This window comes from Echinococcus granulosus, assembly GCF_000524195.1.
Source record: "Echinococcus granulosus chromosome Unknown EG_S00002, whole genome shotgun sequence".
NCBI classification, from domain to species: Eukaryota; Metazoa; Platyhelminthes; class Cestoda; order Cyclophyllidea; family Taeniidae; genus Echinococcus; species Echinococcus granulosus.
In genome coordinates, this window is record NW_020170382.1 from 2,974,924 (window position 1) to 3,000,520 (window position 25,597).

The following is a 25,597-nucleotide window of genomic DNA, read 5'->3' on the forward strand; positions in this document are numbered from 1 at the left end:
CATCGAAGTATAGAACTTGCCGGATGGAAATGCCCATATATTTGAGAATAATCCTTCTCGTTAATCTAAGTGCAAGACTTCGGCTAAGTCTAAACCAAATAAGGTTGGCTTTAGAACACGACTTTAGGATAGACGTGCAAGATTGCCACGGGATAGGGAGTGGGCACCATTGAATTGGGAATTCGCACATACCACATTTCAATTTTGCAGAGTTGCAAAGCTTAAAGAAATTTATAGTGCTTTAAATGATACGGACAGAGTTTTCTGCAGAAAACTTGTAATCCGGATGTCTGAGAGCCGTTATATATCGACAGCCGATGCTTTTCATCCACTCTTCTACTTTTTCTGCAGCAAAATCCGTCCCATTGGCGGTCAATAATGCGCGCGACATTTCTTCTCGGGTGAAGGATGTTTGTGGTATTCCGAGGGTAAAATTTGCACTGGACGAACAAGTACTGTATACCCTTGATCAGTATGATTAGTAGTCAATGAAACTCAACTCCATCGACCAAGTCGTCTACTGAGGTGGCCTTAAATGGACCTTGTGCTAACACTGGACACAGTTTTGGAAATCTTGTAGATGCCACTATTGAGTTCCGGCAGCCGGCATTTAGGAAGGGCTAAAGACTTTTTATTCTTCATATCCAGGCTGTGGGAGTGTAAAACCCTCGAAATTGCTTATCTCAATGTAGAGCGACTAACGATCCCATCGCCAAAGCAGTAATTTGTCATGCGTATCCGAGAGTTCCGCAAGACATTTGTTAAAACCTGAGGATCTTCACTGCACATTTTGTGTCCATCTTTTTTGTAACCAACTCAGGATCGCCTGGCAATACTACTTTATGCCAAAAATCGGGGTTTCTCTCGAAAATGTTAGTAGCTGTTAAAGTGAGCAGCAGTAAGGTAAAGCGGCATGATCATTACGTGATATGAACTTAACACTGCAGCGTTGGATGACATGAAAGCGAGCAGCTGTTTTAACACTCCATTGTCTAACCACTGCATTAGACATTTTCTGCCGTTTTGTACAAAGTTTAAACGGATTTTATGCCTTTATGGACAGTAACAGTCGTGATGTAAACAGCAAACAAAAATTTGCCCTCTTGCCAATTCAATGCACGAATGGTGCATTCGTGTGTGTTTGAGCATAATTACGACCAGAGGACAGCCATTTGGCTCTAAAATTTGCGCCATTACCTGTCGGTGAGGTATTTTGTGAAGAAGGTTAAGGTTAACCTCTGAGGAGGGAGGTGCAAAACGGCCTCAGGCAGCGTGAAAGCAACATGAGACTAGAGGTGGAATAAGGGTTTCGCTAGCTCAGTAAAGTTTGCAAACAGAAGAGATTAATACTGAAATGAACCCCTCAGATAGCCACATCCCCTGCAAGTATTTAGGGTTGTAGCGATAAAGAGAGGAAAAATGACCCGAGATTAGGATTTTAGCTACTTTTATCTTCCAGAAATTCAAACCACAAAAACTTTGTGATACCAAAGATGTATTTCTCTATGTTGGGTGAAACATTGTAACACTGAACCTTCTTGGGTAGTGAAAACAGCCTTTCGTCATAAATTTGTCTGCTTGGTACATAAACATCATTATGATTAATGTAAACTCCCAATTTGGCTTTGATATTTTTAATCAAATCGGTTCATACGCTCCGGACGCAAAGGGAAAAGTCCCAAGGAGAAGGTTCCAAACGAATTCGATCGTAGGTTAGCCCCTGAAGCATCATCAAGCTCAATCTCCAGGCGGTCATCTTGCAAATTTTATCCTACAGAATTAACACGAACGGTTGATTTTGTTTTCAATGTCTTCTGGCTCAAATGTGGTGCATAGGATCTTATTGAGGGTGACGCAATAAGCACCAATCCGAGGAGTGTTACTGTCACATTTGAGAAGAGTCGCATTGGATGCTGTCTGACTTAATGACTGAAGGGCTCCAAGTGCCTCATAATCTACTGATTGACCCAACGCTTCCCAGCGGTTTCGCCGACGCCGAATGGAATAATTTGGCTTTTGTTAAGCTGAAGGTGACACGTGTGTAATTTTCATCCCACTGGATATCTTAGAGCAAGTATGAGATAAATTGGGAGTTTTTGCTTAAAAATTAGTAGAAATAGATGTATTAGTTCAAGAGTTCGTGTAGGAACTACGACTATTAACTATAAACTGATATTTATTGACTTTGAGCTGAGCATCATGAGGGGGTTGATGGCGTCCAAAGGCATCAGGGAGTGTCCTGTAATGCCTCTCACACAGGTGTTAGAAGGCCTGCCCAATGAGGCTAGATGGACTAGCAGAAACACCAGCTAGGGCAAGTAAATTCAAGTTAGGCCGTGTCATGGTTTGTCATATTTAGGGCGCTTGACATTTCAAAATCGATGAGTCAGACGAGAAACATTTGGACGGCACGGCTTGCAGTTATTCCATCAATTTTTATTACTTTGATCTGCTTTATTGCTGTCGCTAGATGCTGTATTACGTTTAGTTAAATCTTTGAACTCCGGCTCTGTTTGCGTCCCAACCTTTGGGAGGTGTTGGCGCATAGCACTTGGCGCATCTGTCGTACTGTTTGCTCAAAGTTCAAACAGATTTGAATTATGGATCTAGACTTGAAAAGATCTTTCATTGCAGTTGATGCACATTTATTTCAGTAATTAGCCGGCAACATGGCTGAGCCTACAGTTGGTCACCGAAGATGCAACGAGCTGCTTGAGTCTTGATTTAAAGCATGAAGCCTTTGCTCTCATGATTTTTTTTTCTAGAATGCAAATTTTAAACTGTTCGTTCAGCTGCTGAGAAGTTCACAAAGCACATATAAATCAGTAGAACTGTCTCCAGGTGTTTATACAGAAGAAATTAGGTAGATTTGAAAGTAATAAATTGCCAGGCTATAAGCACTTTTCCAACAAATGTAAGTAAATAATCCATTTGGTATTGCCGCATTCAGGCCCTTGCAAGTTGGGAGGCGTAAAAATTCATCGCTTTAATTTTACTTAAGCCCGTTTCAAGGCTTTCGGTTTTACGACGTCAGTTGTAATACTTTTGGAGTACTAATACTATGGAAGACGAGGTTCCCAAACGCAGAACTAATGTGGCGAAGTAGGGGAGAGAATTCGCTGTCAGCGAAACCCAGTTGTATTTTGCATAATCAGCTATGCAATTATAGTGGTACAGTTAAAATGAGTAACAGCTATCTCCATGTGTTTCAATTGGTCACATTTAGGAAAAATTAAAACACAATAATTAATTATACCAATGATATTTAAGCATATTTTATTTACCCGATTTTTGTAAACGTACAAACTTAGTGAATGAAAATAAAACTTTCTAGTCCTTACACTTTCACGATTGCAAACATTTCTAGGTCAATATGACCTGGCAAGACCTGTATTTTGAGAAAGCTTGTGCAATGCGTTGTTTGTTTGCTTAACTCTTCGTTTTGGTTAGGCGGGCACTGAAGGGCTTGGCCAGTGTATTTCCGTCCATTGGCACTGCCCCCGGTCCATGCCGGTAGGCCCCAGCACCATAGTTTTTAGTGTGCAAACTCATCTTTTGACCAAATAATTGGTCCGGTTTTCAAAGGATGCTTGATGGGTTATCTTCGCGTAAATGAATATTCAGAGTTCTGCGTTTAGGTATCAGCGAATTAACAGAAAGAGAGTGCAGCATTTACTAATCAAGTAGCAACCAAGTTTTATTGGAAATGTTTGAAGGATGTGTTAACCAATTTAGAATTTAGTTTTCATAGGTTTTGATGTTTTATTGAGGAGACTACATTAAAGGCGAAAAACCATTATGCTAGAGCGGTACATGTATTGCCAGTGTACAGATGAACTGAGGGGCTACTGGCATGGCCCGCAGGCCATTCCTCCCGACAGAAGCATAAATGCGGTGCCTTAAGTACCCTTGAAACCGAAATAAAGAGCTAAACTAGTTACTAAAATACTACATAGCCGCCTCTCCTTTTAAGCATCGTCGCCGGCCTTGCCCCACGGTCAACCTCCCCCACCGGCCATCTAAACGTAGTCGGAGCTACAAGAAAACCGCCCACGAGCCAACCGAATTTACATGCAACTGGGAAGATATCTGACTTCAGCATCACTGATCCCCCTTACACCTCCACTGCATCTGGAGTTTCGTCCTGTCCAGGAACTGTATTGGGGCTATCTCATATGTCCGTTGCTAATTGTAAGAATACGGGTCTAAAAGTAGACATTTAGTAAAGGAAGGGGCTTAAAATAGTTTCGCAGGGATAAGGCTTCGTGTCTACACAGCCTTGTCACTTTTTATCACTTCAGTGCTACCCAGACATATCTGCCTGAGTTCCATCCAGCCAGTAGAGGGGTAGAGGCGGTATCGCGTGTTCACTTCGTTAAAATCTTTAAAGGGGTACTGTAGACAGCTCCATAATGAACTATTTCAGATGGTACACAGCTAGTATTGCTTCATCTGTAAATAGCATTCTTGGAGAATGTGGGACTGGGTTAGTTGCCAAAAGTAGACGGCATTTTCAGTCCATCTGTCGAGAGTTTCCACGAATTCGCCCGTCCACAGCATATTCCCTTCTTCCGTCATATAGAAGTTTGACACTCTGGAATGGGAATCAGGGTAATTGTCCTTTTGCATCGGGTTCGCTTGCCGCTGCCACCAACGTAGTGAAACGAGGAGTTAAACAAATTATCAAAGTCTTACAATTTCCTATTTCCCACTTGTCCATTCTTACCTGAACGGTTCGTTAGAACGGCAGGAGTAGCGAAACTGTTGCTTATCCTGTTTTAGAAAAATAATTTTCATGGCATGTATTTTTTTGTGAAAAGTATGAAGTTACCCTTGTTCAAGGATTTACAACCATGTGTTGTGTATTCTATATGTTTAAAACATTTTCTTGTAGTGATATAAGAATTGATAGTTGGCTTTAAAGTTATCTATTCCCCTTTAAATGATTGGAATTGAAAAAGTCCATCGAAGCACCTTGATGATTAGCCTAAAGTGCTGCCCTTCACGCTTGGAGATATTTTATTGTGAGAGAATTTTCAACAGTTATGTTTTCTCTTGCTGTTCGCTGACTGATATGATTGTTAGAAACTGTTTTTCCCTGTAAAATATTGAAGTAAATGAAGGTTTAGTCAAAAACGATGCGTAATGTTAACTTTAAATCACCCAAAATAGCACAATGAAACTTTTCTTCAAATCTGCTCAATGCTCTAATTCAATATCAGTAAGAAAATTGGAGCTGTAAATAGAAGCCACGCCAAGGCAAATCACTAGGGGACAACTCAAACACCAACAAAGTATTTCAGCCAGCATTCATTTTTCTGATTAAACGGCCCTACCCTTCTCAGCAGGCCACGCAAATGTTAGGGTTTTGCAACGAAATGGCAGCATTTAAGAATCTGATTTAAAATGAACATCGGTGAATTGAAGGTATCCCTTCCAAGATCGTATTCATCACTTCATTCATGTGTTAATTTTCACCATGCATCGTCTTATTTGCTTTCTGCGATTATAGCTTATCCTATTTATCCTCTAAATGTGCTCTTCTTCCCACTTTTGGTGACACGACTTTTAAAGCGAAACTTTCCCAAATATTTTCCGCATAAAAATTAGTAATGAGACCAAATTGAAATTTGGTACTTTTTGGATTGAGCCTGGGAAAATAGACGCTTTTGAATAACTCTGAAAGTAAGTTAAACGACCATCTGTTTGACAGACTGGGAGCAGAAAATTCATTTTGACAGCCAATGCTAACTTTGTTTAGCCAAACATGATTATAATGACCTTTGGACCAGCCAAAATGTGCAGTTATGAAAGCACTAAAAATTCACACATTTTGCTGAAATGTCCAAAACAGTGAGCAAAAAATGTAATCATTTGAAATAGATAAGACGGACATTTTCAGTAGGATCAGTTTTAGAATTACGTGAAAGCAGCTTTTAAAATTACAATGGCCGAAGAAAACCGGACGTGTTTTCCCAGCTAAGCTGAATTGTAACCATCTTTCTAACTTTTTCAGATATCAAAGTGCACTTTAGATCCAATCGCCCTCTTTCCTTAAGTCAAAAAAGAGCCTCATTCGTAGTCAACATTCGGCATGGGACATCCGACCGAGGCTCGGTTTTGTGCGCATTATCGCATGAAATTTTTGCGCGGCCTTTTGGCGTCACGCATACATGGAGACCATGGTAACCAGTTTGCGAAAAAAAACTTTTATGTCTAATTCGCTGTCCAGAATCCCGATTTCACGAAGGGTTTCGTAATGACAACATTATATTTACTTATTTGATGACCCAATAAACTTATGAACTCTCACTTTTCAGAGATTTCAACGATTATTTTAAACATTTTTCAGACTCGCTAATAAATGCCGGCTCGATGAACTCAGAAATGATCATTTTTATGTCTGGTTAACCAGTACAAATTTTGACACTAGACAGCTCACAATTACCTATCCTATCCCTTGTGTCATTAATTTCTCCATTCAAACACCCCTGCTTTGTTAGATGCAGCTGCGATAAAGTCGTGCAACTTTAGTTTAATCCCCATGTGCAAATGCTGGGCATTGTGGCGAGAGGGACAGGGTTTCAGACATACAAGTATTTGCTGTTACCTTGTAATAATTGAAGCTATTTTGCTAAGGAGGGAGTTTTGACTAGGTTTATAGCTTTTTCGGACATCAAGCCTCAGACAACTGACGAAAATCCTGGCGGTGCTTTGATATCTTCCTCGATTAGGCGTCGCTTTTATGGGAGGCTTTTGTGGAATTATTAAGGCAGGGAATTTGCATATGCCAGGCTTGAAAGGGGAAGTAATTGCCTAAAAGGATTTTGGATTTACGCTATTCATTTAAGATGCCACCGCGTCTAATAATGTATTGCATTTAACTTGCGCCAGAGTCCTAATAAATGTGTTGACCAGCCTTTCACATGCAGACTTAGTTTTGAGTCAGAATTTTTGGTGAAAGCGGGACTACGCTCAGTGGTGTTTGGTTTGTGCTAATAAAAATTTGCAATTCAGTGACTTTTCATAATAAATAACCTTGTAATTTTCTCCATACACCTGTCAAACTACGGACGAATTTCTACTATGCCAGTAATGTAGCCCATTATAATAGGAACTAATAGGCAAATATTGGTGTTTTTTCTGTATCGGTGAGTAAAAAAAGTGCAGAGGGTTGAAAACATGGTGTTTCATATTCTGCTAAGAAGGCTATTTGCTCAAGCACGAATTACCAAATGTGTCTCTCACTTCCACTATTAGGTTTCTTACGTCGGCCGGCCCCACAAGACCGATTTCGATTACATTAAAAGCCATTTCTATAAGTTCTTTGGCCTTTCAAGGACTTCAACGTGGTATTTGGCTTTTGTAAGCTGTAAAAGGGCTTAATTCAGATCTCATATTTTGTAATGTGGTCGGCTTGGACCTGAGTACATGGAGTCACTTATAAAGAAATGAAAAGAATAATGTTGTAGAGAAAAAAACAGGGTACCGAATACTGGCAGGTATAAACTCATTTACGATCATACACCAAATTCAGTAATTACGGCCACGTTATTGATAAGTTCTTCCGTATATACCACTCAATTTGAGGGGTCCTAGAGTCGACCCTTCATTTCACCGATGGAAAAGTAAATTAATTGTCGAATTAAATGACCCTATCGCTTAAGCCTAACTCCCACTTGAAATGAGAAGTTTCTATCATCAAAAGACTTTTCCTACAGCATTTTTGTGTCATTTTACTTTAAGCCCCCCTATTAAATGGTTGAAGGTTTTAAAGAAATTAATTATTTAACATTCCTGGTTGACACATTCGCGACTAGGGACTGTCGATAAAAAGTTGGCTGCCACAGTCAAGGTGTTTTTTGTTGTGTTAGGGTCTAAAACTAATACTTGTCCCTTTTGACTATTTCCTGTCAACTTAATTTCTTATTCGGTCGAATATGTCCTACATCCACAACTTGTGAGTTCGGAGATGAGAGTGGCGATATCGCGTGATGATGAGCATGATTCCACTCAATTATTAATGCTTTTTCGGGACTTTGAGAAACGGGGACATACTTTAGATGTTAACATGCAAATTGGCTATTCGGATTATACTTTTCTTCAAACCATAAACCTCTCCCAATTTTCATTGATGTGCTTTAATAGTTAACTATAATTGGCTTGGATTTCATGTTTGTAAAGATAAAGGTGCACTTATTGCAAATCTGGAAGTAGCTTATGTTCAGACACTTCAAACTGGCGGTACTTTGGTAATGTGGGTTAGTGGACATCAACTTTTGGTGGAGACAACTGCAAATTACCCAAGACTCCATGAGAGATAATTAGGCGGGACTTAGTGAATGTACAATTTGTAGACGCTCATCTGACATTTCTTCGACTTTGAGTTTCCGTCTTAGTAACCTGAAGAAGTATAAGGTGATAAAGCAGAAAAATTTTTATTGATCTCGGGGGAGGGGGCTACGAAACGTTGCAACCAGATGGCAAAAATGGATGAGACAACCAATGTAGTCCCAATTAACGCCACAAATTCGTTTGCCTGTTTACCGTTTAAAATGATTAAGATGATGTTAATAAAATTACCTTACAGTAGTTTGAATCCAGAGTTTAGAATTTGCACGAACTTCCTAAAATGCGTCTTTTAATCTCTCCGAATCTTTGTTTTATTCTGCATTTTCGTTTTTGACTCCTCCTACTTCTCATCCTCCTCGGCTCGACAAGTGACCTGGCACGGAAATTCAAATCAACTCAGATCCAACAAAAAGCTTCAAGAAGATAGTGTTGGTAGCGCAAACCTTCTGAAGTTGAACAAAAATTCACCGATTCCTACTAATGGCTGGGTGCTAAGCCTTGGGAAAAATTTGTATTCAAGTGCTTAAAATCAATCAAAGACAGTAACCGGCATAAACTGACATAAAGGAATTGTAAAATGTCCTTGGAAAACTGAATTTTCCGTTTCTATGGGGAGCCAATAAATGATGGTAGTGCATTCCTTACAAGCCATTTCGATCTAAATCATGTAACTCGTACGGAAGTGTGCCTGACTTATGGCCACAATTCAAGCATACTACACGAAAAGCACGTCGTGATGGGATTCAGTAACGTGAACTTTCACTACCACAAATTAACGACTCCTCCAATTATTTGCTTTTAAAACTTTGCAAAGGCTTCAAAGTCAACTACACGAGCTGTTTCATTAACATTGAAGTTCAGTTTAACTAAGGATTTGGTTAGACTAGGCTCCATCTTTGCTGCTACAATGGAGGAAAATATCCTTTCTTTTATTTTTTACAGAATGGCTCCCGTTAAAATAAGTTGAATTTAAAGGCTCAACTTCGGAATGCTTTAAAAATGTCTTACATTTTCCAAGAAATATCATGGCTTACACAAGTTAACAGACGTTAGGGTCATGTAGGCATTCGTGTTTTAAGTAACAAACATCTCCACCATTCCGTTAATAAAAAGGTAAGCCCAAAAATCTGACATTAGTGACACCCTTGGTAACCTTTAACAACGCAGTCCTTTTGTCTTGTTTCTACCTGAGAAAATCGTGCGCGCCACGCTGTCAACTTGGGGCACAAAGTGATGCCTTTTTGAAGTGCACATTTTGATTTGTTGTTGGGGAAAATTTTGCTACGTATTTCAAGAAAGATTGTGTGAATTTTCACGAAGCTTGCATGACGTTACTGACTGCGACAAAATTATTTTGTACTTAACGTTTGCAAAAAAGTTGCCTTGCATGTTGCCATAATCGTCTAAGATTATAAATAGGAGCAAAGAAAATTAATTAGACGCTATTCACTTACTAAAACATTGGACCTCTAGGTGTTTACGTTTACGCTAAACATGCACACACCATTTGAGGGAAAAAGAAAATTAAGAAATGGAATACTACAGATTTATCTTCTTCGGTTACTCCTATTCTACACTTTCTATAAAAACTAAAGCCGGGAGACTTAATAAAATTCAACCGTATTTTGATAAAATAGCTGCCTACAAAGTACTTAAGAGAAAAATAAAATTCCCAGACACCTACCAAATTTTATTAAAATAAGACTTAAGAGTGGAGTCGTAAGTAGGTCCCGTCAACCTTGAACAGATCTAGCCTTACCACGGTAAAGCCTGGCAACTGAAGCGAATCGTTCACACCTCAGTACACCCTCCATTTAATAAAAAAAGTACCACTTAATCCCGGTGTTCAAATTGAATTATTTCCATGCGCCCACCAATTTAACTAGCACATGCGAATCGGTTAATCACAAACCATGATTTATCAAGAGGAGGTAGGTGACCGAAAATTGACAATGGTCGAACAATAAATTATCAGATGACAAGTACCTTAGCAGTTAGATGCAAACGTCTGTTTGCGGTTTTTATGCATGGGTTCCTAGCCTCATTATGCAATTGCCAGTTTTATTATTCTCATCTAGGTAGTTTATTTATTGTCCTTCTGCTTATTAGCATTTGGAATTAGTTTTTGAGCCTACATCACACCATTCAAACCAACATTTATAGGGAACAGAGCGTGCAAATAAATTGTTACTCCATATTACTGAAAGATTAGTTGCGAGTGCTGACACAGCAAATGCATGTCAAAGGCCTTAATAGCAATTTATGAGATAAAAATTGAGTTATTTTCTTAGGATCTGCGAATCATTTCGAAGAATTTGACAGCTGTGTGTAAAAGTAAATTAGTTATATCCTTATAAAATAGGTTGTGCAGCCAAAAACGGGGATAATTTTATGACATTAAGGAAGAAAATTATTTGGCGGTTTAGTCGTAGTTTGAAATGATGGCTATCACCCACTTTTGTACAAAGTTTTAGTTAGGCTGAATTTGTTGCACTCAACTACGTAGGTTCTTTGATCTCAGTGGGTTTTACCACTGTCTTAGTGGTCTGGGCCTTTATCTGCACCCATAACCTCAATAATAATGCACATCCTCCTGTAATGATAAGTCTTAATGTGCCTTTTATGGGTGGCTGTGGATCGTGTATCTATAATTTTGGAGCGTGTTAAATTCTTCCACGCGTACTACAGAGCTAAATTTGGAATTTTATTGAAAACCACTTCCAGCAACAGAGCTTCATTAGCCCCTTTAAGCGCTAGCGGTATCTCCAGATAACATAACTTCTAATCAAAGATGCAATAACGCACTTTCAGTAGGGCTTTGAAGATATGCAACGGTCAATACTTTTGTTGCAAAAAAGCAGGTATAAGAAACTATGTGCCTCAAAAACAACATTCATTGGCGAATCATAATCGCTACCAAGTTCTGAACATCATCAGAGTGTGACTTGTCTTTTACATATTTAACAGTACCTAAAGGAAATATTACGACATAAATCAGTTAACATTTAGTGGTTAGATTTATGGCATAAGCATCTATCTTAGACCGAAAAACTAGGTAGTTAATGGCAATATCGTAAGTATTTTCTGTTCGCGATACAAATCTCTCGATTGTGCAAATTTTACTGTATCTACTCATTTTTAAAGGTATTAATTTATTTGACCAAGGACCAATAAAATAAAGTCATGTAATTACTTAATAATTTTGTGCGCTAATTTCAGCACACAGATTTCTTAGAATCTAAGCACCAATGACTGGTGGTTTTGCACACCTCATGACTAATTTTTTTCCTCCATTTTTTCCTCAAAATATTAAAGTTAAATCTTATTAAGCCGTATTCAAGACAAATTTAGGAAAAAGACGTACTTAAGTGTCTCGCCTTTTTTTTCCCTCGATCTTTCACAACAAAGGTTTATGGCAAATGTATTTGCGTAATCATCTTTTCAGTGAATGACCTACACCCAGAACCCACAGGGTATTGCTATGTAGTTTCATTTCCCTTAAGAAGATGTTATAAAGTTTATCACACCAAAATACTTATGGTTTAGTTTTTGATAACCATTTTCGAGAAGCAGGTTGTAAAAGTTTTTATGGGCCTTAGCTTAATCGGGATATACAATTGACGGAACAAACGGAAAGCTCTTTGTTTGAGTTAAATCCGGAATTTAACAGCACGGGAGATATGATATTGTATTTTAAATGTAAACATTGGTAGATATTTTGGATGCTGATTGCTATAATGCAAACATACATGTATGCTTACACAATCACGGAGATCTGGCTCATTGGTTCGCTGCCAACCAATTAGCGTAGAGCTGGAGTTCGCTTGAATCTAACTGGTTAAAATAACTTCTCGCTTAGGATAAACATTTGACTTTACTAGGTTCTAAAAACATCAGCACAATATACTCTGGAATATAACTGGTTTACTTATATTCGCAAAGTATTGGTGAGTCCTCCGAACGGTTTCACAATTTCGTTGAAGAATAGCTTGACTGCCTACAAGAATGGGCTTGACTACACTTTTTTTACATTAGTCACAAATATCACAACTTTTTACATGGTGACTCGCATTTTAGCCTCGATTTCCTTTTTTGTCAAAAGATTGTTAACTGAAGTTGGCCGTTGTTGCAGGCCTTAACAGTGAGTGCAATGCGTTTTTTAGTATTGATGGGGTAGAATCCTAACAAATCTCAAGGTAATAACCGGGGACTGCTTGAAGTTGATATTCTGAGATTGGTTTAGAGAAAGCTTACCTAAATGCTCTCATTATGAAATATACTGTTCCCCTTCACCTTAGGATTATAATAACGACTTTCACACAACTATTAAGAAGGCCCGCTCTTTACAGTAATTTACTGTAAAGAGAAATTACTAAAGTTCTCAACAGCATTAATTGAGCTTGGAAAAGTTATGCGTTGGTGTGTCATATTATGCTATATCCATTAAAATCCGACTTGTAAATGGAATTATTTTCAGCCTGAATTAATCTAGAAACAGTTATATATCCTCCTACTGACGACTTAATTTCAATCAGTCTGCAGGGTATTTCACATTCACCGGTTGTGATTTGGTGTATTGTTGTAAAGATGTAAAAATACATGCACTACGTATAGACCTATGCTAACCAGATTGCACTGGCATCCGGCATCCTATTGACGGTATTTCGAATTTAGCGCCGACCTACACGAAGTTGTATCGAATCACTAGAACATTAAAGAAGGCATGTTTACGATAGACTTACAGAAATAATGGGATAATGTATTTTGTTCCTTTTGAGGCCTGACCTGCTTTCTTTAAAAGTGTACCCTCGGAAAGTATCCAAACGAACTTGCCGATGAGGTAATTTAGATTTGCCAGTTTTAGCAGCACCTTTGACCGATGCAATCCGTCGTTTTATGAAGAGATCGCTTTATTTTACAAACCATTTACAATTTCTCTTTAAACAAAAAGCCATAAAAGTAATCTTTTATAAGCAAACTCTTCAGTAAAAAATAAGCATCCGTAAATACGTACGATATCGGCCAATATGAATAGACGTTCACACTGCGTTGTTAAAAACTGGAAGATTAAAGTGGAAAGTTTAGATGTTAAGTTTTACTTAATCTAAAATCTCTTATTCTACCAAAATTTAGGGTATAATTGGGCAAATTACATTTTTTAATGATCCGAGCCGTTTTAATAAAAAAGGTAATTAAACGGCATAGTCATCCCGGCTTTCGGCCTGTCATCGTGCAAAATAAATTTTCTTTTTGATTTAATTGTTTGTGGACCATTTTGAAGGAAGACGAGCTTACGTTTAAATTAGAGTAGACTATTTCCCTTTAAACAAGCAAATATTGGAGATTAAAGTCCAGCATACGCTTTTTATTAGAAGTTCGGATGAAAGGAAGGCAAAAAATGTCGAATTCTATGCAGCCTTTTTTACGGACGTGAGGTTCCACCCTCTCTTCTGAGTGCACTTTGACAGCGTCTTTTTGCCCTCTTTCGCCCTCCCTCGGCCAAACATTTTACATTCTGACTTTTACAGGAGGGGCGTCTCTGTTGCAATCCACTGCAGTGGGCAAGGAAGTAAGTGCTCTGACGATACAACTGCCTACAAGAGGAATACGCCTTGCTTGAAGATTAAATTCAAAACGCCCCAGCATTGGCTCGAAATAGGGAAAAGAAACTTTAGACTGATTATTTAAAAATTGCTTCGTGTTTATGGCAATATTGGAGGATCCAACGTTCCGAGGATTTCATCACAAGTGAAATGCATCAACAGCTATTAATTCCACCATTGATAGCAACTTATTAAAACACGAAACCTTCATTATTTTAATAAAAATAAATTTGTTGCAGGAGATGTTATTGCGTATGATTGAATCTCTGCTTAAAAGAATGACTGTCTTAGCTAAACGAATGATAATGAGGAAAGCAAGTCTTTAGCTGATTTGTCTTTAGTGAAAAATCGGGCAGTTATTTGAGCGGAAGGCGAAACTACTTCCGGAAACGAAAGCACAATTCCTCTGGGTACTGGCTTTCATACGTCTTTACCCATCGGTATTGGACAAGTTCATTTAATGGAAGAAATAAGCGTCTCTCTCTTTTAAAAAAATAATTTTCTTATTTTAAGAGATGACAACCATCTTTTTATCTGTGAGATGTTCCCCAGCCTAAAATGTAAGGTGGCACATGCCGAAATGAGGGGAAGTTAATGCATTTCGGGTAGACTTTTAAATCATCTTCTGCACTCAATCAAAGGACAATTTAAAAAAGAAAAACTGAAACCTTTTAATGTTGTAGCACAATGCGAAACGAATGAATCATAGCTGAGTAGTATGTCTTTACCGCAAACGCGCCAATTTTATTCAAATTGAAGATCATTCGTCCTTCATCGCTGGTTTTGCGTTCCTTCTCTGAAAAGATTCCCAACTTGCTGATGATAGAATACCAGCACTCTTGTTAACTGCGCTGCATGACTTTGGTTTTTAAAACTGCAGCACGATTAGGAGACATCAAACAGTATCAAAATTCACAAACGAAATGCTCGTTTGTGCTTTTAAAAGGGATAATAAAGCTTAAAGTGCACTTTTTTTGAGGAAACCTCTAAAATCTGTTGCTCTGGAATCGTAAATGCATTTAGGAGACGATTGCATCTCAAGATAAAGGACTTTTAGAAATTATTTGACATGATCTAGTGATTTTAGTCATTGAACAAAGGATTTACAGTATCCACTAAATCGACCACTGTGTTAAGCGCATACTTTGACAACAGGGAAAAATGCGCATATTTTTCTTACGTGCTTCGAAATAGTCCTAATTTTCAAGGAAAAAAATAACTGGTATCATGTACTGCTGATAAGAAATAACCATGGTTACTTCGTTATTTTTTGTAATTTCATTGTCTACACAGGTCCGATTGCAAATGTTTTCTGCTTGAATGAAAATGGCAGTCTTTAATGGATTACAATACCTCAGAAATGTGAATATGATGCTTTTCATTAATCTTAAAGGTAGTTTCTAATGTTTTGATAATGAGATGGAAACTTGAGCAATACTCTAAGTGATACTTTAAATTGAAACTATCGAAAGAGTCAGGTGTTATTTCACTGTTTGGCAATAGAAAATAATAACTTGCTTTCGACGGAAGGTAGAACGTCTCAATTGTCCAGCCATAATACTTCACACAGACCGACGAGATAACATGATCGGGGAAAACCACTGATCACTATTGTCCGTCATAGCTGGAATCAAAGTGTTATGAGTCTTGCCTCTGCAAATAAAGTGATAGAGAAATGAAATCAATTCCTTAACTCGGAACATAGAGTCAGTTGTGGCAAATAATTTCACTTTATGGATCTGTGCTTTACAGAGCGTTTAATTGTGCTTAAACAAAGGCAAAAGGTAAGTCCGTAGGGTAAAATAGTTATTGGTGCTTATGACAAAGCTGTTCGGCGTAAGCAATTTTCTAGGCATCAAGGATTAAATGCGAATGATTTGTGGGTAATCGGACTCCGCTTAGGCTGGAAACAGTTGTCAGGGAACGAAACGTTTTGCACGATATGTAAACATATTTTAGGCAAAAAATTTCTTCTTAGGTGGTTATGATGATGTTGGTACAAGTACAATGATACTTTTTCCTTTTTTAAGAGCGAAAATTTAAATTTTGCAGCCGCGTACGCTCATTTTGGCTATTAATTATTAAGTGAGCACGTTTCTCTAAAAATGTGATAATCATTCACTACAAGGATGGGATTTAATGGTGATGTAAGTGATGATGGAAATGATTGACTTTTTGATCATTTGAATAAACAACTCGTGAAGTCACTCGACATGGTAGACTTAGAAGCGCCAAAACTTGTATGTACACACGCATTTCTGTGTGTGCATGCTACTAAAAGTACACAAAAGTCTTTTATGGCTAACCTCAAGCAAAGACGCAGGTCGGAAGCCATCAAAAAGCAAACGCAACTGACCTCCATGTGGCCTTCAAGTGGTAATGCACTCCAGTCACAGACCACCCTCTAATGCAAACTCAAAGTTAGATTACAAAGGCCAAGTGATCGTTGTAAAAAGCAAGGAAGAGCCTCTTGATTTGCGCGATTTTTCACCTGTATCGTCCAATCACTAAACGGATAAGCATATATATACAGCACTTAATCATATTAAATGGGAAGGTAAGCACCAGTAAAGCCCTGCTCTTGTTACTAATTTAAAGGATGCAAGCGCGACAAATTTACCTTTACCTATAGACTTATATTATGGCTGTACCATTAGGTCTTTTGCAGATGAAAGGGAGGATTGGGCTTTTTTTAATTACAAAGTCGGTAATTATAAAAAGTATGCCGAATATATACTCAAGATGCAGTAACCTTCCAATTATTTTGAATTTATTTCAGTTTAGGTGGTTGCTACTCAAATGCTATTGCAGTAGCATAATTTTAGTATTATCAAAAGTTTAGGGATTCTCGTTATTTAATCAAATTTTTCACTAATTTGATGGCATATTATTCCATTATTTTCAAGTATTTTATACAAAGGAGTCCAAACTATTGCCCCAATTTTTACTTTATCCAATTTCGATGCCTCAGTTTTAAGGCACTATTCCACTAATGATTTCGGTAAAGTTCATTCGCCATTTACCTTAGTCGGATAGGCCAAAAAATAAAGGCTCTTTAAAACATGGAGATCCCTTTTATATTCATAGGGCTTTAACACTTTAAATGGTTGTAGATCCCCCGGGAAGATTAACTACACTTCCGCCTTTCTCTTTTTCAATTCAAGAGTTCAAACACTAGAAACCAACTGTAGCCTTGTTTGTCGACTGCCGTAAAGAATGCGGTCACAACAAGGTCCGCAAATCTTGAGGTCTTGTTATCATCTCCATTAATTTATTAACACCACAAAAAGCATGTTGACACATTTTTTATTATTTTTTCAGCAGTGATCTGGTGGCAAATCCATCATGATGTTAAATGTCACCAACAGCCCAAACGTTTACCGGCGATATCCCGACGGCCTGCTCATCAAGCGCTTCCTTCCAGAGGTCTTTGAATTGAAGCTCTACGCCTCACCAATATGGTTTGTAGTGGGTTTGATCGGAAATGCCATCTCTTTCTTCATTTGGGTCTCCGAACGGCAACGCGGCAAAAACAGTTCCGCTGTCTACTTAGCCACTCTCGCGCTGACTGATCTCCTCCTTATCATCTGCCTCTTCACTGAGTACCTTCGGCTCTACCTATTCCTGAGCTCCTCCCTATCTGTAAACGGCATTTGCCAGCTCTTTCAGGGTGTCTTTCTCTTCCTCCAATACTACTCCATCGTCCTCACCTTTGGATTTACCCTGGAGCGCTGGATAGCTATCTGCTACCCTTTTAAACGCCAAAAACTCTGCTCCACCACCCGCGCTCTAGTCGGCGTTTCTCTGCTTGCCGTTATCGTTGCCTGCTTCTCTATCTTTTTTGCTTCTACGTGGGAAGTAGTTGACGGAGCTTGCATTCTTGCTAACCAATGGCAAAATGATACCACTTTCTCCATTTATCTCAGCACCACGGAGTGTATCTTTTCCCTCATTGTGCCCATTGCTACACTGGTGTTTAACATTCTCGTTCTTCGAGAAATAGGTCATTTGGTAAAGTCAAAAATCCTCGTGAGTCGTGGCAACTCTTCAACTCATCACGTTTCTATCGTCCGACGTCTACACCACAACCACAACTACCAACACCATCAACAAGTAGCGAGAACAGGAACAATCAAACAATCCTCAGAGCCTCTTGTTCTGGGCGCGAAGCATAGCAGTGCGCACGCCAGCGCGAAGGAGCAGGCTAACTTCCAAGCAGTGACCATCATGTTGGTGATCCTCTCCTTCTATCTCATTCTCTGCACTCTTCCTGTAGGCATTGTGTTCGTGGTGCAGATGCGATTCACCGACATACCCGACAATATCACCGATGAGGAGATTCTCGCAAATCCTGCGTGGCAGCAGTACCTGCGTTTCCTCACAGCCAAGGAGATTATTGACTTCCTCTGCTCCTCCCACTACGCCTGCAACTTTATCATCTACGTCCTAACAGGCAAGAGCTTCCGCCAACATCTGAAAGATATACTCCTTTGTCGTCATCAGCAAACACGAACGGAGATGACTTCTGCCCATTATCCCAAGGCAACTTGCCTGCGAGAGAAAATCAAGCGAGTGGACAAGTTGATACCGAATGAGAAGGGGGAAGAGCACAAATACAACCATCGGGATCTCAATTGTCATGAGAAGAAGGGCACCTAAAAATGAATTTGTCTACTTTTTTTCCTCTAAGCACTCTTCGGCCCTACTTATTTCCTTTGCCTGTGGCATTTTATGCAACCAAACCAGATATTTTTAATGTATAAAATTTAAAAAATCGTGCACAAGTATGACCTGATGTTTTGGAGAGGGGGTAAAAAATGGGTCGCCTAAGTCTGAAGAGTGTCATGGAGAATTTATTAAATGTCGTAATTTATAATTAAAAAGGGAATTAAAGTGAGGTCGAAAACTGCAAACGTTCAAAAGCAACACAAACATGCTTTACTGTTTTTCTAAAGTACTGAAAGAATTCAGTCATGGCGCCTTATAATGCATATTTTTTGCCAAATTCTGCTAGGCAATAAGGAAGTTATTCTCACAACAATTAACGATTTTAATAAAATCTTTTTATTTAATAATGATCAATTCGCCCTCCGGCTATTTCAAGAGCACAAGACCGCTAGAGGAGGTGGTTAAAATTCCAAACACTGGCAGCCAATCGATTTCGGCTCATCGGACATTTATCACCGCATTGCCGCAGAGCTCTGTCTCTTTGGTTAAAGGGAAACACAGCAAGATAAGTGCTTTAAGAGCAACTTTGCCATGAGTAACACAAAAAAGTGTATGCCCCAGACACCTGCGTCGTTGCAACTCATCAAAGCTCTACAGTTCTTTATTCTGTTTAATGAAGATTTGTTTATCCCTGTTGAGAAGCACTTTGATGGCCCCCATTTTAAATTGTTTTTTTTTGTTTCGAACATAATAATTTCTTTGCCACTTTCACGCCCTCCCAAAGAGTAGTATTTAAAAACAAAACCAGGCATTTACCAAATAAATGAATTTACCTCTTCTATTAGCACCCCATAAACCTGAAGCCAAAACGAGAAAAAGTCATTTCAAAGCTCACTGGTGGTAAACATACAAAGCTTTGCATGGACTGGAGCTCACACTATAATTCAAATCAGAATCATTTGCACTCCACTGTGGAATCTTTTGAACTACAGATTTCATTTAGCAGTGCTGGTTGGAAGATTTCTTGAAACTCAAGACAGTTTTTGATTAGCTGTTCATGACGATAAACCCACCCAATGCAGCACATTTCAATTCGATGTTTAAGACTACGAAAAAGTAATAAGGATCGTGAATAGTTGTTATCTCACTAATGTGGTTATTTAGACACTACGATTTTCTCTAAAGTATGTAAAATGCCTCAGAACATACAATTTCACCATTCCGATTCTATTTGTATGCAAGTGTAAATAAACATTAATAACGAAATGAAAAGGTTAGCTCTGTATTTAGTACCACATTCCGTGTGTTATAGGGAAGTTTACCTGATTCTTTAACCCTAATACAGGGAGAGAGGTATGGTTCAAATGCAATAAAATAAGTAATAAATGTGACTTTTTGTTCAGAGACAGATAATGGATGCAGCTTAAGGCATTTTTAATCCAGCCTTACAATACATTGATACATTATTTCTGATTTTCTCGCAAGCTAACATTACTTGTGCCAATTTAAAGTAGTCACAGATTATCTTCACACATCGCTCCTAACCCCCCATTCATTAAAGCTTAATAAGTTTTCTAATTAACATAAATAAATGCAAAGCAGGCTAACTGGATTTTTGGTCGATGCGCAGCGAATGATTTATGGAAATGCTCTTTAGGCTTCGCACTCTGTCATTCCTGCAGGACGACAAGGCCAACTTTTGACAAACATCATAGCCGAATAAAATACGACGCAATTAATCAACTGCCCCAAAACCAATGCAGACTGCACAATTCTGCCATTTAGCTGCCCTGATTGATGTGCAGGGTCACTGCGAGGTAAATGTCAGGGGTCCGCCAACCACGCGATTGTCGTTACCCCACAGTCGAGCAAAGTGACACGTGCCTCGGATGAGGTGCCACCCGTCCAGACCACCCAGTGCCGTTGAAAGGCTAATTTTACTCGGTTTAAAAATTTCATCTACAAACAGCGCTGTTTTATTTCGACTGAAGGAACTCGTTTAAGCAATAAATGCCTGTTTGAATGCATCTTTTGAGGTCGCAAGCTACATCAGCTTCCTGAGTGAGAAGGTTTCATATATCCTTAGGTAGGAGGCAAACTCTAGTGCATTCACAGGACTTTGATCCCTTGTAAGATCCCTCACTACCCCAATACATGATGGCCCCCTTTAATCAGTCTTCTTGATCAGAGCGTTTAAAAATGGAGGTAGAAGGGCAAAACAGAGAAAAGATTTCATTAAATTATCAATTCGCAGGTCTTATTTCCATTCCGAGTGATTGCCAAAATCATCAACTAGTGGGTAGCATTGCATCGCTATTTCAAAAGTAAGTTCGAAATTGAGATTTTTTAAATCGCAGCTCTCTGTTGGCCGCAAAATCTTTTTTCCTAAACTATGTAGGGTAGGTAGTTGGAGCCGGAAGTTTGTCATTTACTTTTCTTTCGTCTCCTTTATGGGAATAATGAGCTAATTGGTTTACCTGAGGAACTTGGATGAATATGGGAAGGGACTACTCTGAAAACCAACATAAATAGAACGCTAGAAGGGAGATTGAATTTCCCATTTATACTAGTAAAGCAGTATGTGCTCGCTATATCTACCATATATTGCAAGAAATTGGCGGTAAAGTATCAAATTTGATTCAAATTATGGCGACTTTTCCTGCTAAAAGTGGGTTGGAAAACCGACAATTTTTTATTAAAAAAAATAGAAGCAAGCAGAATTTTGAGACAGCGCCGGAATTTTTCGCAAAAGCTACAGCTCAAGCAATATTTTTCAGGCAAAACATGACCTACGGTTTAAAATGTGTAAAATGCAAAGGTTAACTTTTGATCAACATTGACTTAAACTGATAAGTTCTGTGGAAATACCCGTAGTGCTTATTTGTAGTGCATTGTCAAGTAATACAAAGGTGGCTTGAGGGGTTAAGAACTTTCCTTCAAGTAAGAAGTCCTACTAAATTTGTACTTTAGGTGAAGAATTACACAGGCGAATAATTCATTCCAGAATTCCCCAATTATGTAAACTTATACCATTCTTCACATGCTTCTTAAGCAGCTCATCGGATTGACATCAAATAGTTTCATTTTAAATCATAACTCATTTTTAAAGAGGCAAGTTGGTTAACATGCGCTGTTCTTGTAACTTCTGTAACGAAAAGCTCCCCAAAAATTCAAGTGCACTTTATCACGTGCATGATTTTTGGAGTCGTTTAAGAAGTGACTGAAGTTTAATTTAGCAAACTTTGGGCTAGCAGACAAATTTCTTCAGGCGCGTGCGATATCCTAGTCAAACGCAATTGTTGTTTCCTTAAGCCCACTCAAATTCGCAAACAACGCGACTCCGTGGCCTAATTTAAAAATTCGGATTTAAGCAACTAGTCCAATTTTCCTTTGAAAATTTTAGCGGTCAAATCACCGTACCTCTTTGCAAACCAATTAAGTGGATGCAAAGAAATAAACCATCACAAGTGCTTTGGGATTGTTATCAACGTTTTAACGATTTTTTCAGCCCTACTAAGCCAAACCGTGATTTCCTTTATGAACACAAGCACCTGAGTAACGATGCGGAACTGTTGTAGCACCCCAAGACCTCCTCAAAGACGAAGGAAGACATAATCCTAAAGAAATATATGTATTGGCGACAAACGGAAGGGCTGAGGAGCTATCGGCGTCGTCCGGAGGCCAGCCCGCTGGGGGGATGTACAATGGCCGTGGCCTTCAGTGCTTGTTTAGTCATAACGGAGAGGTAAGCAAAAAAGTCAAAGTAGTACACTATGCAATAGAGGCGTGCCCAATTTTCTCATCAATTAAGTATTTGATTATTGATAGATTTAACAAGATATATTTTGCATCTGTTTAGATTTACTTAATTAAAATTACCCGTGTCGAATATTGTCTGTTATGGCCTCAATTCTTTACTTTTAACATGATCAATGTATATTTCTATAAACGGGCAATTAAAATTGACACCGTATCTTCATTCGATCATTTCCCGCACATTAATCCCAAGAAAACACATCTCTTAGGGAAATTCTAAGGCCAAATATGCTGAACGACTCGGTTTTTAAAAAGGCCTTTTCCTGAGAATACGACCGATATGGGGACTAGAAAGGCTTAAAACGCACGTCACCTTATTCGACGCAGTGATTAGAAGTCACAGTATCTACTGGCTGACCGGATGAGTTCTTTCGCTTGCAAAATAGCAAGGGAAATTTTTTAGAAGTAAGCTCTCACCCCTGATTTTACCTGAACTAAATAGCTCTATGTGAGCGATATTGTTTCTAAATTTACATTTAACTCCGCGGGTCCTTCAGACTTTGTTTTTGGAGTTTTCACTACTACCGACCCCTTTAGTACATTCACAGTCGAATTTCATCCATAGAACTCCTTATATCATTTCCAAGGGGAACTAAAGGACTGTAGGACAATATTTCACCTATTGACCTCCAGACAGAGTTGTATTCATAATTCTTTAAGTTACCTCCATTTTTGAACTTATGTGACCTAAATTTTAGTGGTAAACTCTATCTGCACAGACGGTTTATAGCATAAGGGATATTCAAAAATGCCTGTTTTCTATTCAGAACATCTAAAACTGCGAAATGGTCGCAAAGATAATGGTCGGTTAAAGAAATGCTCCGTAAGTTGTAGCTACTTATTATCGGCTTATTCACTGGAACTTTATCCGGACAAAATGGCGATTCGGGGTTGATCGCCATTTATCCAGGTGTTTGGTATATTTCAAAATGTGCCCGAAAGATGCAATGATTTCAAATGTTTTCAATTATTTATCACTTGTAATTAATTTCGTAATAACCTCAATCAGTTAATTTCGTATGCTCATTAGGTGGCCAGGTTTTTCCGCAATGATTATGTTAAACGTGACCCGATCGGTATCAAAGCATAATTGCATTTTAACAGGATGTTTCGGTCGGCACAGAGATCTCCATTTGGGACGATAGTGAAGTAGCATTATTGGATGCAATGAAAAAAATGAATAACTCCTTAGAAAACTGAATGATGGCTCCATTAAATGAGTATAAAGGGTGTGGATAATGATGGATAAAATTCAACGCATAGGGAATTTAAATCGAGTCTTCCAATTAAAAAGCCATATTGTGAGAAAAGCCCTTTGGAGATCAGCAGCATTAGTTTCACAGCAGAGGTTGGAATGTCCGCAGAACAACTACATATATTCGAATATTTCCTCGTAATAGTAGTCATCTCGAATCACTAAGTGGGGTTAAAAGTGCTCACGGTAAAAAGCTTATTTTATTTTATTACATAGCCTCAAAATAGAGATTAAAAAGCAATGCAAGTGATCGCAAATAAGCTCAAAGTAATGTGTATATATTTTTACATCCTCTTCTTCGTTATTTCAAAGAATTTCACTCTCAAACTGTTTCCCAAATGCAGTTAAAATTGGTAGCTCTCATTCGTTCTCTGGATTTTGTGTTGCTTGGGACTGCTTTATCACCGTGCATCCATCGGCAGCTGTCTTGCAGTAAGCCAGGATATCCTCCAAGGCAAAAGACGACAAAAATCTATGTTTTTACAAAATCAAGTGGACTTAAAAGAACGGGCAAGAAAGGGCTTCTAGGTTAAATAAAAGATGGCTCAACAGGTAAATATAGCCACTGTTATTTGCAAACTTTAGTAGAAAATGTGCACACAATAAGTCCTTCATGCGATGCAAAGAATATCACTTTATTAGCTTTTAGAGGGATGCGTTAAAAGACGTTACATCTAAACAAGGATTTTGGAATTTACATAGAGCAGCTTAAGAAGCAGTTTCCCTAGATCTACTTGAATGCTCTAATAACGAGTGTTAAAGTCCCCGATACCCTTACTACCCTCGTTTTGTTCCCATTTTTGGTATGCCTGACAGCGCTCAAGTGCACTTGATCATTAGCTTCGGCCACGTTGAGCTCTACGTCCCCTTGCATTGGCAGTAGTTTTAGGCTCTCTCGGACGAAAAATATTGCGTACATTTTATGATATCGTGCTAACTAACGCAGGCAGGTAAATCAGAAGTAATCACTTGTGTTAAACCGTGATTAGTAGCATTTTTGCCCGCTTTGCTTGCATAACTTGATTAGATTTAAGCCGGATGCTCGGGCGGAGCGAGTAAGTAGCCGGTATATTAAAAATATAAGGAAAGAAGCGCTTCGCATTAGCTTGGCCTAGTAGAGCTTAACTGAAAATTTCACACCGATCAGGATGCAGAAGAACTTTACAAACTTTTACACACGATTTAATAGCTGAATAACTGTACGCTGTACGGAAGTGACAATTGTCATTTTTAAATTTTTTTTGGAAACAGATATTTTTAGTAGGCGTCGTATAAAGAGGAGTTGGTTTCTGTTCTAAAAACCTCTTCTCTTTTCACTTATTATTGTGGGTTAGTTTTCGTTTGTCATAAGGAATATTCTAGCTCACAAATTCTGCACATTTAGCATATTTATTCAAGTTATATGGCAATTTAAAGATGGTAGGAAAGCAGGACTCACAAAGGTCTACATCCTTTAATCCTATCATTCGTTGTAGCGAAAATGGAACAAGGTAGAACTCCTCTAGGAAAAGTCATCAGGTTGACTGTGGTCGTTTTATAAAAAAGGACTAGCTTTGTACGAACCCAACTTTTAATAATGCTTTTCACTGGCTTTCATTTTTAACGTGGCTCCTGCGTTGATGACGACCGTCGGCAGTTTTAGGAATGTTGGGGCAAGTTTATGGTTTTCAAGTATTTAATTCACCATTCTTTATTACCTTGTTGGGACAAAAGCACAAAATCGCCCCCGATAAATAAGTCTTTTGGGCATGCAGAGTCCATCATATTGCAGGCTGTGAACTGGGTTCCTGCTACCAAACGCCCTGTTCTTCAGTTTAAAGCCACATTCCCCTTCTATTTAAGATGCCAATGCCTCTCCAAAAAATAAGCGAATGAATAGGGCTGATGATCCCAAAAGGGACTA

General features: G+C 38.6%; 2 protein-coding genes across 2 annotated transcripts; both read left to right on the forward strand. All coding sequences in view use genetic code 11, as the record gives it.

Moving 5' to 3' along the window:
• Positions 1 to 4,412: 4,412 nt before the first annotated feature.
• On the forward strand, positions 4,413 to 4,902 carry EGR_00653 (hypothetical protein; the record flags this gene model as incomplete). Its single annotated transcript, XM_024489902.1, has 2 exons — positions 4,413 to 4,688; positions 4,783 to 4,902. The coding sequence occupies 2 exons, from the start codon at positions 4,413 to 4,415 to the stop codon at positions 4,900 to 4,902; spliced, it is 396 nt and encodes a 131-aa protein (XP_024355899.1).
• A 12,401-nt stretch (positions 4,903 to 17,303) lies between these two features.
• EGR_00654 (FMRFamide receptor) lies at positions 17,304 to 18,614 on the forward strand (the record flags this gene model as incomplete). Its single annotated transcript, XM_024489903.1, has 1 exon — positions 17,304 to 18,614. The coding sequence occupies one exon, from the start codon at positions 17,304 to 17,306 to the stop codon at positions 18,612 to 18,614; it is 1,311 nt and encodes a 436-aa protein (XP_024355900.1).
• Between the last annotated feature and the right edge of the window lie 6,983 nt (positions 18,615 to 25,597).